This window comes from Apodemus sylvaticus, chromosome 20 (genome assembly GCF_947179515.1).
Source record: "Apodemus sylvaticus chromosome 20, mApoSyl1.1, whole genome shotgun sequence".
NCBI classification, from domain to species: Eukaryota; Metazoa; Chordata; class Mammalia; order Rodentia; family Muridae; genus Apodemus; species Apodemus sylvaticus.
The window spans coordinates 1,336,712-1,350,931 of record NC_067491.1 but is presented as its reverse complement, the minus strand read 5'-3'; the positions used below and the strand labels follow the sequence as shown (position 1 = coordinate 1,350,931).

General features: G+C 57.2%; 1 protein-coding gene across 1 annotated transcript; it reads right to left on the bottom strand.

Moving 5' to 3' along the window:
* Positions 1 to 3,236: 3,236 nt before the first annotated feature.
* Positions 3,237 to 13,319, bottom strand: Klf16 (KLF transcription factor 16). The gene is made up of 2 exons (XM_052165286.1): positions 12,693 to 13,319; positions 3,237 to 5,305 (listed from the first exon to the last, which is right to left on the bottom strand). Exons 1-2 carry the CDS (start codon positions 13,144 to 13,146, stop codon positions 5,004 to 5,006), a joined length of 756 nt encoding a protein of 251 aa, XP_052021246.1. The 5' UTR covers positions 13,147 to 13,319; the 3' UTR covers positions 3,237 to 5,003.
* Positions 13,320 to 14,220: the final 901 nt, after the last annotated feature.

The window sequence follows — 14,220 nt, the reverse complement described above, 5'->3', positions numbered from 1 at the left end:
ATCCAACTGCCTCACCCTCCTGGGTCCTAGGATTACAGGCATGAGCCAATGCATGCAGTTTGGGAAGAGTATTCTACCATCATTTGAAACTTCTCACAGAGAAATCACCTAGATAAGCACTGATTCATGATGAACCTACAGAAGTAGGGCGGGGCAGTGATGGCTCAGCCTTTAATCCCAGCACTTGGAAGGCAGAGGCAGGTGGATCTCTGAGTTCGAGGCCAGCCTGGTCTACAAAGTGAGTTCCAGGACAGCCAGGGCTACACAGAGAAATCCTGTCTCGAAAAAAACAAAAACAAAACAACAACAACAACAAAACCAAAGTAGGCCCTGAACACATTGGAATGTTACACAGCCTCAGAAGCAATTCTGGTAGTACACACCTATAATCTCAGTACAGAGGAGGTGGGGTGGGAGAATTGACTCAAGATCATTCTCAATTACATAGAGAACTCAGGGCCAACCAGGGTTACCTGGAAACTGATATTTTAAAATAAATAAAAGTTTACTTGTTTGTTTGTTTTTTGAGGCACAGTCTCTCTGTGTGGCCCTAGATTTTCTGGAACTCACTCTGTAGACCAGACTGGCCTCAAACTCACAAAGATCTGCCTGCCTCTGCCTCCTGTGTGCCAGGTCTAAAGGCCACACCACCCAGCAATAAAGATATTTTTCAAAATCTCCTTCCAGGCAGTGGTGGTGCATGCCTTTAATTTGAGCACTTGGGAGGCAGAGGCAGGCGGATTTCTGAGTTTGAGGCCAGTCTGGTCTACAGGGTGAGTTGCAGGACAGCCAGGGCTACACCGAGAAACCCTGTCTCGAAACCCCCTCCCCAAAATCTCTGGACTCCCCACAGCGTCCCACTCCCTAGGATGTTGTTGGAATCATATGAGCCATTAAGACAGGAAGTAAGATGGTGGGCAGGTACAACTATTATAAACAAGCAACGGAATGAGGCGCTGACAGAGCAAGGAAAACCAGCTGGAATTTGGGATCCAAAAGCTGTAGGTTACCCCCAAGGCAGAGTCCCTAAATAGAAATACAGTCGCCTTGGTGGCAGGTCTCTGGGACCAGCAAGAGGTGTCCCAGATGTGGCCCATTCTCTACAAAGCCCTTGGGCAAAGACAGCTGAAAGGCTGAGAGATTGCTTCCCATCCATGGCGGAGGAGCAGAGGGAGCCTTGGGAGGTCCCAGGCAGTATAACGCTCTGCAGTATTTCTCCATCTGCCGTTCCTCCTCAGTACTGTCACAGATAACTCGGCCTCTGAGAATACAGTTACCCTGATAATATATGCCTCATCTCCAGCTTCTGCCAGAGCTGGTGTCCCCAGGACCCTGCAGGACAACCTCTATCTGTTCACAGTGACTGCAAAAGATCGAATTCATTTTTGTTTGTTTTTTCAAGATAGGGTTTCTCTGTGTAGCCCTGGCTGTCCTGGAACTCACTCTGTAGTCCAGGCTGGCCTCCAACTCAGAAATCCGCCTGCCTCTGCTTCCCAAGTGCTGGGATTAAAGGTGTGCGCCCACCACTGCCTGGCTATAGATTGGTTGTCAACGCCACCCCCTACTGCTGCGACCCTTTCTTTAATACAAGTAATTCCTTATGTGGTGACCCCCAGCCATTAAATTATTTCATTGCTATTTCATAACGGTAACTTTGCTACTTCTATGAATCACAATGTAAATCTGTTTTCCTATGGTCTTAGGCAATCCACATGAAAGGGTTGCTGGATTCCCAAAGGAGACGAGACCACTGGTGTGGAGGGGTCTGGAAAACATGATGTTCAGTGAGAGAACCAGACACCAAAGGCCAAAGGAGTAGGGGACTCCCCAGAAAACATCCAGAACTTGGGGTGCAGACTTAAGAAGGGTGGCTGGGACGGGGAGATGACAGCTCCTGGAGTAAGGTCTTATTTTGGCATAAAAGAATGTTCTGAAATTAGTCAGTGGTGATAAAAAAAAAAAAAAAAAAAAAAAAAACCAGAGGATGTAGTTGGGACATCTAGTGGTGGGTACTGGCCTAGAATTACCCCATTGAGGGGCTGGGGGCGTGGTCGGGGGAGGGTGCAGCTCATTCTAGTCCCTCAGTGAGGAGCTGGAGGTGTGGTCAGCGGTTGAGACCCTGTCCAATATATGCAAAGTTCTGGATTCTACCCCCAGGACCATCGAAAGAGCTTAGAAGTTACTGGAGGCTGAGTTCTGGAGAGCTGACCGTATTTGTGTGCAGCGCTGCTGTTGGAGCAGAGGGCCGCATACATGTGCACAGCACGAAACTGCAGAGAGACTTTGAATGGGACGAGGACCATGCTGTGACAAGGCATGGGGGACACCATGACAGGGTGCATCGATGGAGCAAACAGAGGCACCCAGAGAGTTGTGGGTGAAGATTCCAGAGGCCACGCATGGATGATGGGTTTTGGTCCCGCAAGGAAGCTAAAATCTGATGGGAAGTATAGAGGACGCCAAATCGCGGGTCCGAGAACTACGAAGGAGCGGGAGAAGTCAAAGAGCTCATGGATACCTATGCAGGATTGTATGAATAGACAAACTCTACACCAGGGGTGGGGCAGCCCTGAGCCAACAGACTTGCAGTACTAGCGTTGGCCACTAGGTGGGGCGCGGCACCTCCTCTGGCACTACAGGTGCAATGGGGCGGCTCAGCTCCACCCCACCCCGGTTCCAGGTCCCAGAGCTCAACAGACCTCTGGGATCTGATGTCTTTTTCTCCAACAGGGATTTAAGGTCTCATTGGCTCCTAAAAGCTCTCAGCCTCTTAAACCCCGCTCACTTCCCTTATTTTACACCAACCCAATCCCAAGAGGGTATGCAGTAGGCATTCAACGTGTGCAAGGTGGGAGGACAGAAAAAGGACGGCTTGCATGGTGGGGGAGGTCCTGAGGCACCTCTTCACTAGGGCTTGCTAGTTCCTCTGCTCTGTAAAGCTCTAGGGGTCCGTCCCCACCCCCACCTCCCCTACAGGCTCCAGAAGGGGGCGGGCAGCGGCCGCCCCCAGGCGCCCTGTCACCAAGCTCTGGTTGCTGGGTAACGGGGCGGGAGGGTGTGCAGCTGCGCCAGGCGTGGGTGACTGAATTGTGCTTGCTACAGTAGGCAGCCCCCTGCCTGCCAGGGCCTCTGAGAGTCCCAGCACAGCTGGAGAATATCAGTGGGCCGCCTCAGTTTCCCCAGGATGTAGCTGGGGATCTTGGGGGCCATAGGAACCAATCAGACAAGACATGAGGGCAGGTTTTTAAAAAGGGCTTTTTTAATTTAAATACAAGGGTGAGAGGCCAGGCGGAATGGAGGAGAGGTGCCCCCTATGGAAAGAACAAATAAATCCCTTAGGACCCTTGTCCTGCCTGCCCTGCAGACATTACCCTTCAACGGTTAGACCCAAGTCCCAGTTATCAATCAGAACCTGAAGTTAGGGAGGAAGGGGAGGACATCACGGAAAAGCTCTGGTTGTTTATGGAGTTAACTCCCAAGGACCTCAGACCCTGTTTACAGGAAGGACAGGAGACCAGCAGGAGCTGGGATGAAGGAAGATACCTCCAAAAGACACAAAAAGAATTGGCCCCAGCCCCCCACCCCACAAACTAAGGCATCTCATTTCTGTGGCCAAAGAGAAGGGGCAAACGGAAGTACCCGGCAAGGGAGCCTGCCCAGGCCTTCAACCCAGCTCCAGACGGGTGGCCTCCCTTCACGTAGGCTCCAGTAAAGATAGCATTACCCAAAGCCTCCCTCATTGCATGATGGAAGGTTCTGGAACAAATGGGAATGCCAGTAACCTCCCACAGCCAACACAGGGTAGCTCTGTGTTCCCAACTCCTTGGTGTGTGTGTGTGTGACAGTCCCTAATTGCTTTTCTAGAAAAGAAATCCAGCCTGCAATAGGAGAGGATCCTACTGAAACTCTTCCGAAACCATCCCCACTCACACCCCTGAGGATAACAGCCACACAAGGGGACCCCACTGGGACAGGGAGCTTGAGCCTGAAAAAATAGTCTATCCTGTGCAAAATAACCCCGAGCTACCCCAGAAGGTCCAGAGGCTGAACGCCCTGTTCCCAATCCTGGAGTCCAAGACCACCCTCCGCAGACACCTGAGAGTGTGGAACGTGACGGGCAGGCCAGAGCCCTTCATCTGTAGCCGGATGGCTGCAGGGGTCCTATAGATTGTCTGAGACGCAATGCCACCAAGGCCAAAAACTCAGGGACCCTAACCCAGCCGAGTAGGGAGGCTAAGCCGCAGGTACCAGACACTCACTGTCTCTCACACATATGCACACCCAGAGAGGGGGAGCCAGGCCCCCCATACCAGCAGTCAGAGAGGACAATAAATAATTTCTTTCCCATTTGCCCAGCACCACACCCCCAAAGTGAGCTGCAATGCTACGAGGAAACCTCCGCATGCCCCACAGCCCTAAAATTCTCTGAAAACTGTGGTGCCTCCTGCACCCCTGGGGCTGGGAGAGGGAGGCCCTTACTGAGGGCAGAACCTATGGACACCTGAGATTTAAGTACCCATGGAAGGGGGTCAGCCCCGCTGTGTCCCCCTCCATTTCCCTGAACTTCCGCCAATGGCTTTCAGTGGAGTGGGGACAGGTCGGGGCCCATGGGCAGCCCCGGTCACCTATGGCTCTGTGTACCTGTGTCCCAACCTGGAGGGGTGATTGGGGGGCTGAGGACAAGGAATGGGACCAGGCTTCATTCCCAACGCCACCCAGGAGGGGAACAGGGTGGCAGAAGGGACAGAGAAAACCTGCCAACTGCCCATTTTGGGGTCCCAGAGGAGACAGGACAGTTAACCATGGCTATTTACAGATAGAACCTGAGGTCACCTCCCAAGACCCCCAGGTGACCCAAGTCCATTCTCAGTCCCCTTGTTGCTTTCGTGAGGTGGGCTGGGAACTCCAGGACACGGGCTCTCTCGAGGACAGACGTGTCCCTTGTCGGAATCCCTGCTGAGGCCCAGCAAGCGGACCACACTCAGGGTAGACAGGTCAGGGCTCTACAAGCCAGCAGGAGCTGGGCTGGGGACAGGGCTAGGCGTGGGGCTGCCGGCCAAGCTGCAAGGCAGCGAGTCGCTGGGTGAGACACTGCGGGCACCGGGTCGTCGCAGGAGTTCCGGGCGGAAGCCAGGATGTCGCCGGGCGTGCTTGGTCAGGTGGTCGCTGCGGGTAAAGCGCTTGGTACACAGGGGACAAGGGAACCGCTTCTCGCCTGTGTGCGTCCGATGGTGGCGGGCCAGCTCGTCGGAACGGGCGAACTTCTTGTCACAGCCAGGCCAGTCACAGGCAAAGGGCCGTTCACCTGAACGAGAGAGAGAGAGAGAGAGAGAGAGAGAGAGACAGTGGTCGGAGAAGGGATTTTCTACAAACCCAAGGCTGCTCTCCGGCTTCAGAAGTGGCCCTAATCAACAATCCATGTTACCTTGCTTCCATCGCCTACACTAGAATGACGGGCATGGGGCACTGGGCCCGGCCTGTATTCAGAAGCCCGGGCACACAGAGCTGCATTCCCAGCCAGTTCTACAGGTCTGCGGAGGTGGGGGCCTTGCTAGCTGCCCCAGCTGGCCTAGAAGAACTGAAGACGATCTTGCCTCAGCCTCCCACGTGTAGGGCTACCATGTCCCTGGCTAGCGTGTGTCTTTTTGGACACCGCCCTGTCATCTTCTGCCCGACCTAACAGGTCCTCAGATGTCCCAGTCCCCAATGGTGTCCAAAATGAACTGAAAGGAAGCGGGTGTTTCTCCAGGTCCTTCCGACACCCTGGGCCACCCACGGTTTTGAATCAGCAAGCCCAAGCTGGTTTCATCCCATGAGTCTGAAGCTGGGGTGCAGCTTAGCGATCACTCTACAGAGGTTGGAAAGGTGAGGCAGCAATCCCAAACTTCAATTCAATTCCTGAGGGGGGGGGCGTCTAGGGGCGTGGCCTCGGGGGGGCAGGGACGGGCCTACACTAGGCAACTCCCTCCACAAGCCACTCCCACCTCCCTATGGCCCCGCCCAGGTCCCACCTGCAAGAGCCATGCCCAACCAAGCTCTCTGATCCCCAGGAGGCCCCCACAACACCCGGTCTCATCTCGTGGCTAACATCTTCCCGGATGGACCTCCAAAGGACCAAGAAGAGGCTGATAGGTTCACCCAGGACCCCAGTGCGGATGGCTTTAGGCTCCAGGTCTGGAGAGGACGGCCCACATACACGGTGTCTCCCAAAGCCTGGTAGCGCGGTGTGTGATGTAGTGTAGTGTCGACCCGAAAGCCCATGAACAATTCTAGAACCAGGCCACTAGGGGGCCAAAGGCCTAAACTCTAGAAGCCACAATGGGAGTAGGAGGTCACCTCGAGCGAGTAGCCTCCTGAGGGTTCACTGGAGAACTGGGACTCTCAAAGACTCACATCCCTCGGAAAATGGCCAAGGGGCCCTCTGAAAAGGACTCATGGAAGTGAGGAGAGGAAGTGCAGAGGCTACCAGAAAGCGGAACTAGCCTGCATCGAAGGCTGGGGTGACCTGGTGACAGACTAAACAGCTCCTGGTGACAGCTGCTCTAAACAGCTCCAGGATCCCAGGAGAGAAGAACTGAGGAAGGGGAGAAGTGGACGGATCTGGGAGCGTCGGCCATCACGGTTCTGGAAGTGGGCAGATGGAAACTATCTCCATCCAGCTGGGCCCCTGCAAACCACACCCGAGTGTCCCTTACCGCGGAGGCTCAAAATGCGGGAAACCGCCTCTGGAATCCCCATGTGCCGACGCTGTATAGCATCCAGGCAACCCGAAGCTCCACAGCCCCACAGGTTATGATCCTAGACAGCAAAGAAAGGGAAGAAGGACCGAGCGTACCCAGAAGGAAGCTTCCCTTGTCATTTCCGAAGTGTTCCCCTAAATGATCCAAAATACCGGGCCCAATAAGAATGTTTATCAGCGGGCCCAAGAGCAGCAGAAAGTACTCCTGCCTACCACAGAGCTCAAAGGGCTCAATCTGGAGGAGGGGCGCTTGGTTACAGGGCTAGGTTCCTAGCTTTGGAACAAGACACCAGGTGACAGAACTGTGTCCGTACAAGGGGGGGGGGGGGGCATGGAATCCTGTCGCCATTTTGCGGACAGAGGATGAGGGCGGGGGAGGTAAGAGGAAAGGGGCACCCCCTAGCATGCAATCAGCTTACTTCCCCTTTCGGAGCCTCCCTATGGGGCTGGTCCCCGCCCTTAGCCCCCTAGTTCCACTTTGTCAGGCGCAGGTTGCAGTGGAGGAGGCGACCGCCACCAGCACCAACCCGCTGGAAATGCAGCTGTTGCACGTAGGCGACCGGGGGCGGTGACTCGGTGACTTCGGCAGCCCAACCGGCCTTGCTCACGTGGTCCTAGCTCCCGCCATAGCGGAGACAGAGGCTAGGGCCAGGGTCGCCTTGCTGTGCTGGAAGCTTGCCAGTCCCCGCCCCACACTTGGGGGTTGGGGAGCGCACGTGTGCGCACCGGTGGCGGTGTGCCACGCTCACCAAAACCCCACCCCACAACGTTGGGTGCAGTTGCCAAAAGCCTGGCCTAGATGTGTGACAGGATCACGATCTACCCAGAGGGGGAACTTAAGGGGAGGGGGTGTTGCAGGCAAGGGAGTGTTTGAAAGACCAAGGTGCAGGAGCCCCCTGTCTACACCACAGCTCCTGGCGACCAGACGGCTGGGAGGAGGATTAGGTGGGTTGGAACTACGCTAGAAGGGCCCTGTGGGCGTAGCTGTGGACTTGACCCTCTGACTCAGGAAGGGCCAGGGTGAGCTGGGGACGACTCTACTCCGGAGCCTTAGATACTTTGTAGCTCTAACAAATGCAGGTTATGACATCCAGTAAACTTGCTCCAGGAGGGGAGTGGCCAGCAGAGGGGGCCACTGGCCACGCCCAGTGCTACCTGGGTCTAAACTCCTCAGGGGAGGCCAGTTCTGGTGGTTTAAGGCCAGGGGCGGCATAGGACTAGCCAGACTCCACCTAGGCCGGCAATCAATAATAAAAGCCCAAACCTTGGCTCTGAGGCTGCCCAGGCGCTTCCTGATGGGCATCACCTCGGGCTCTGCTGGTGGTTGCCCAGTATGACATTTTCCCCTTCTCAACGCTTAGCTGCGAGCTGAGACCAGGTGCTGAGTTCCCAACTCGGTCCCTGAAGCATGCCCGTCACAGCACGTGTCCGGGATGCTTAACTCTCGCCTGTGGGGAAGTCTGCAGGCCTGGGGAAAGGAGTAGGAGCCAGCCACTCCGTGCTCAGAATCTGAGACTCCCCGGGAGGGGCTCCCATCACTCTGATTACATAAAAGAGGGGCAGCGGGACTCAGAAGCCTCTGCTACAGGGCCCATCTTAACCCTAAGGGAAGGTGGACTGCCCCCAAGACCCACAGCACAGAAGAGAACCACCTTGACAAACTGTCCCAACCTTTACATTTGCACCTTAGTACACGCATGCCCATACCCACAAACACACAGTAGATATGAATAGCGTAGGCCAGGTGGTGGCGCTGTACGCCTTTAATCCCAGCACTCCGGAGGCAGAGGCAGGCGGATCCCCAAGTCTGAGACCGGCCTGGTCTCAAGAATTCCAAAATAGCCAGGACTACAGAGAGAAAGCCCGAGGCCAACCCAGTCTACATTTTAGGTCCCAAACTGTCTCAAATCAAAAGTTCATGAATTAGAGCACGGCCCCATACCCTCTCCTTCCCAGAGGACCAGGCTGCCGGATCACTGTCGGCAGCTCTTGAGACAGTCAATAAGGATTAACACTCCTATAGGGACTTCCTGGGATGGACAGCAACCCACCCTTCCAAAGGGTTGCCAGGCCTCTGGCTGGTATCATCTGCCAACTGCCAGTCCATCTGGCTGCTTTTATCAGAAGTCTAGGTGGGGGTGTAGTTATCACCTCCAGCAATGTTGGGGGGCCCCCGCCAGTCAGAGAGAGTGTAGCCAGCCCTAGTTGCTATGAACCGTAGGAAAGAGCTGAGTCGATAGGGTGTTAGCAGTCCCCAAAGGCCACCTCGACCTCATAGGGCTCTCGACCCCTCCCCTTTTATACAGGGCTTCGAATCCCCTCTGCCTGTGGATGACCAGGCTTCTGCCTGTCCCGGCCTCAGTTTCCCCATCTGCCTCTCCTCCTGGAAACATCTTAAAAAATATCAGAACCCCTATTTTGGACTGATCAGAACACTAGGGGTGGCCATAGCTTTCTCTGCACTCCGCCCTCTTCAGATACCACCTCACCCTTTTCAGACTCCTCTCCCACCCTAATCCCTCCTCCATAAAGAGATTTCCTCATAAAGCCAAGCTGGCCTCAGAGACACCCCCGCCCTTGAGATTAAAGGCAATACTTCAGCAGCCTTCAGAATCCAGCCCCAGGGCCTGTTTACTGTTCCTCCAGCCACACGGTTCCTGCCCCCCCCCACACACAGAGGCCTCAGCCAATCTGCCCCCCCCCCCACTTCATGGTTAGTGTGGGGGGGGGGAACAGGATGACCACAAAGACCCTGCACTGTCGTCCTGGGGAACCACAGATAACATTTCTTCAAACCTCTCATTTTTTGTTTTTTACATTATTGTGTGGTGTCGGAACACGCATGCCAGGTGCGTGTGGAAATCCATGTTGGTGACAGTGAGGGCTCTCCTTCCGCTAGGCTGGTCTCTGGGCAGTCAGCCTTACCCAACTGAGCCACCACCACCCTGGCCCAGACACCTACGCTTCTCAGACATAAGTTAACAGGTTTTTGGGATATCTGAAGAGGAGCCTGAAGTCCCCAGGATACCCTGGTACTGTGAAAGCCCAAGGATTGACTCCTGCGGGTCCCGGACACCTGACTGAAAAGAGCCTGGTCCTAAAGGGGTGAGATTCTGCCTGGATGACCATCCAGGCCTCTCCCAGGTCTGGGTTCTATTTCAAAGGACCCGATCGAGAACCCCCCACCCTCCAAGGCCCAGGGAGGGAGGGTGCCAGAGATGGAGGGGGGTCGGCATGTGTGTGGAGCGGTGCGGAGCAGAGCCAGCCTCTCCTCCCGCCCCCACCCCCAGGCTAGCTCGCTCGGTATCCATAGTAACAACGTCAACATCTCCCACAGTCTCTAAAGTCCGTCCCCAACCCGAGCAGGGGCTGCAGCAAGGGGAGCCCCAAACTCTGCCTACTGCCTGTAGGCCTCTGCTGGGAGCATCCTGTAACCCCCACCCCCAGCTCTCCTCTGCACCCCCAAGTATAATGGGGTGGAGATACTGGGGCTGCAAGGTGACCCTCTCCCCGCACTCTCTATGCCTCCATCAGAACTAAATGGATCCAGGCCCTAGTAGGCATGAGTGGGTGGGCAGAGACAGGATTCTTTCTCCTAGTCCTCAGCCTTAGGGTAAGGCTCTGGAGGGGACCAGATCTACCCTGGGCCCTGCACTAGAGATGAGTCCCACTGACCCTGAGGTGTGTGACTGCACAGAGTCCCTAAATCAGCACTATGACACCTTCACTTGAGGATGGACTGGGGAAGTCAGCTGTGGCCCTGGCGTTTAGCCCTCCTGACAAGGCTGAGGGAGGAGGATTTACCTTGAATTTCAAAGTTAGACTGGGCTACACAGTAAGAACGTGTCTCAAAAAATGAGGCCTGGTGGCACACACCTTTAATCCCAGTACTGAACAGGCAGCAGCAGGCCGGATATGTCAATTCAAGGCCATCCTAGACTACAGAGCAAGTCCCAGGACTGCCGGGCTACGGTCATTTAAGTTAACTAAATGTCAGGATGTGAGTTAAGTGGTCCCCAGACACCCCAAAATGACACGAATGTGCCCAGATCCACTGTGAATCTTCTGGTTCCACAAGTGGCTTTGATAAGGACGGTTTGGGGACAGGATCCATCCTGTCCTGGTGGTAAGCACGGTTCAGGATCCAGTGTGGAGTGGTATCCCACACCCCACCTCGTGGCCCTGCCTGCAGTCATCCCTAGACCCCAGACTTCAGCTCTCTGGCCTCAGTTTCTCTAGCATGCCTGGTTCACCCTTCCTAGCTTAGGAGTGGCTGGCCGCCTCTGACAGCTGATGAACAGAATCGTCCCCACAATGTCACAGAGGAAGTGTGTGTGAGGAGGGAGCTGGATTCCTCCTTGACCGACCCCAAGTTCTGGGAACTAGGAAGACTGCTGGGTTGGAAGGGGTGGGTGGTGCAGTCTGAATCAGAAAGACTGGGGTTCCTGGCTCAGCAGGCTCCCATCACTGCAAAGCCAAACTTACTTGGCTAGGACACCCTAGATTCCAGTCTGTGGTAAAGAGAGACATCTTTCTCCATTCTCCCTCTCCGTAACCTGCCCCTGGTCTCACACACACACACACACACACACACACAGCCTTGCTACCTGTGTGGCTCCCTCCAATGCTCTGTAAAGAGAAATGTGTGTGAACAGGTGATACGGAGCTGCCTGGACGTGTGGGCAGCTTCTAGATGGGAGGGGGGGAGGAGACCCTAAAGCCAGCGGCTAGAGACACAGGGAGAGGAGGCATACCGCTTGCTTTCTGGCTCAGTAGAATCTAAAGATGGCTCCTCCAACCCCCTACACCTCCCCTGAACATGCCTGGGGCCACCCACACACCCATGGAAGCTGTCCTCACCTCTCTCCCAGTGTGACCGTGATGGGAGCCCCCGATCAAGCCCTCTTTGGGTGCCTTGTTGCCCACAGCAACTGTACGAGTAAGGTAGCCTCTATCTTTTATACAGAGAGAAGACAGGGGGCATAACAAGTGTCCCTACCCCAGGGTGGCCTCAGAGCTGTTGACTACACCACTGCTAAAACGGTGGATTCTCAAATCCCAGTACACATTCCCAGCTAATACGAACAGACCCTTGGTGCACCCAGGGCAAGAAGTGGCCAGTACCTAACAAGAGGTTTGCCCCATCCAATCCGGAGGGATTGGGCTTCCCAGAAACGCTAGTGAGGCTAAATCTCATTGCCCACCTAGGACCTTGTCCAGACCCACCACAGGTGTGTGGGGTGGGCCGACACAAGACCTGGGAGGAGAGTTGAAGTGAGGACTTTAATCCCACTGGATTGAAGAGCCTCAACTCCAGGTCTGGGTCGTGGCCGCCCTCCACCATGTTCAAGTACACAGAATGGAAAGAAAATTGCCCTGGGCAGCCACCCCCTCACCGTGCCCGCTACTACCTAACCCTGCGCTAAAGGATTCGCCGCCCTTCGGAGGGGATCCGCGCTGCAACTCCGGAGGCAGTAACCCGGATCTACCACCCCTCTTCACAGATAAGGAAACTGAGGCTGGGGGAGGGCAGAGGAAGAACTACGGAACCGGATGTTCTGACCACCAAGCCCGAGACCATGAGCGCAAAATGCAGGACAGGAACACCAAGCGAAAATGAAGGAGTAGGGTCCTTAGGACTGCGATCCCGCGTAATGGACCCACCATGCCGGAGTGGACCCCGGGCAACCTGCAGTTGCGGGAGATTTGGTCACTAGGGCCGCCCTCCGCGCGCCGCCCGACCGCGTGGCCGCCACGCCTCCCCGCGCGCGCCCCACCCACCACGTCCCCGCCCTCCCGGCCGGCGGGCCGCTGAAGCCTGGGCGCGCCCCCCTCCCCGCCCCCCACGCGCCACGCAGTTTCGGGGCTCCAAGTGAGATGGACGAATGGGGTCCCCGAGACCTCTCTAATGCACTCCCTGCATCCCACCAGTGCAAAAAAGCGAGGGGCTTACCTGTGTGAGTCCGCAGGTGTGACTTGAGGTGCGAAGACTTGTAATAGGCTTTGGCGCAGCCATGGAAGGGACAACGGTGGCTCTTGGCGGCGCCGGGGGCGCGGCCTGAAGACGGAGACGAAGCGGCCGAGGAGGAAGAGACCGGAGAGGTGCCCCCCGCGGTGCTGGCTGCGTTGGCGACTACCGGCCCGCCTCTCAGGTCGGCCAGGATGCTGGCGGCCAGCAGGTGGGGCGCAGCGGTGGCGCCTCCTGGCCCGGGAGCGGTAGCTGGCGGTGGCGGTGCCCTAGGGGTCCCCGGCGGCGTGGCCTCCCGGCGCGTGGCGCGCACATCCAGACCGGCAGCGGGGCCCGCGCCCTCGGAGCCGGGTCGTCCGCGATGCACCACGGCTCCCGAGGAGATGGCCATGAGCACGTCGGCGGCGAAGTAATCCACACACGCCACAGCCGCCGACATGCCGAGCAAGGACGCAAAGGCACGGGATCGGCGGCGAGAGAGAAGCGGAGGCGGCGGGACCTACACCCGTCCGGCCGGCAGCCGCTGCTGGAGTGCGGGAGGCGGAGGAGGGAAGGGAGGAGGAGGCCCCGGCGCGCCGCCGCCCGCGCTCAGTCCCGCCCCGCCCCGCCTGACGCTCCCTGACGCACCGGATCCCGCGGGGGCGGCCAGAGCCCGCCCCGCCTGGAGGACGCCCCCTCGGGGCTCAGTGGCCACGCCCTCTCCCCCACCGCGGTCACGCCCCCTCCCGCCGCACCCTCGGTCCTCCGGAGAGTCGCGCGCCACCGCAGATGGGCGGAGCTCACTCGGCCAGCTGCCCGTCTTCCACCTCCCCACCCCCCACCCGCTTCAACACCCTCATGAGGCAGCAGAGCACCCGGGGTCCCCTATCTCCCTGGATTGTTGCCCTCTCCACGCAAGAACAAGCCAAACGGAGGAAAACCGTTTCTCGGGCCTGGCACACACTACTCCCACCGGTGCCCTTCCCGGATCTTCAACTCCCAACGCGTTGAGGGTTACGCCCACCCCCGCGACACGCCCCCACACCCCACCCCAGCCTCGGATGCCCCGCCTCCTACCCCAGTGCACGCCACGCCTCCTCCGGGTGCGCGCTCCATCCTCTTCCCGGCGCGCCCACCACGCTGTGCCGGGTGCGCAGTCGCCGGGAACCCTCCCCTCTCCAACTTGTCCCTTCCCCCCACATTCAGGACGCGCCCCAGTCCGCGGTGGGAGTGTGGAGGTGGGGGTTGCGATTCGCACGTGGCCCCGGTGGGGGTGCGGAAGCGCTCTGCCCCGCCCCCGGGCCACGTGCGCGACCCTCCCCCTACTTCCTCGCCTTGGGCAATAACCCACCAATCTTCACTCCCCGTCTCTAGGTCCCTAATGCCATTCTTGGCTTGGGGACAAAATATCCCGGAGGTGAAACTTGAGGGCGTACGGTGCCCACTACCCTGCCTGCCTGCCTGCCTGCCAGTCTGTAGAGTTCGTCTTTGCGCACCGGGATTCGGGAATCCCAAGGCCTGTGGATAACCGGTA

Excerpts from the sequence above, each read along its gene's own strand:
- Klf16 (XM_052165286.1), bottom strand. The coding sequence starts at position 13,146 with ATGTCGGCGGCTGTGGCGTGTGTGGATTACTTCGCCGCCGACGTGCTC. Across the intron at positions 5,306-12,692 it reads ACACCTGCGGACTCACACAG|GTGAACGGCCCTTTGCCTGT; the intron begins GTAAGCCCCTCG and ends TCTCTCGTTCAG.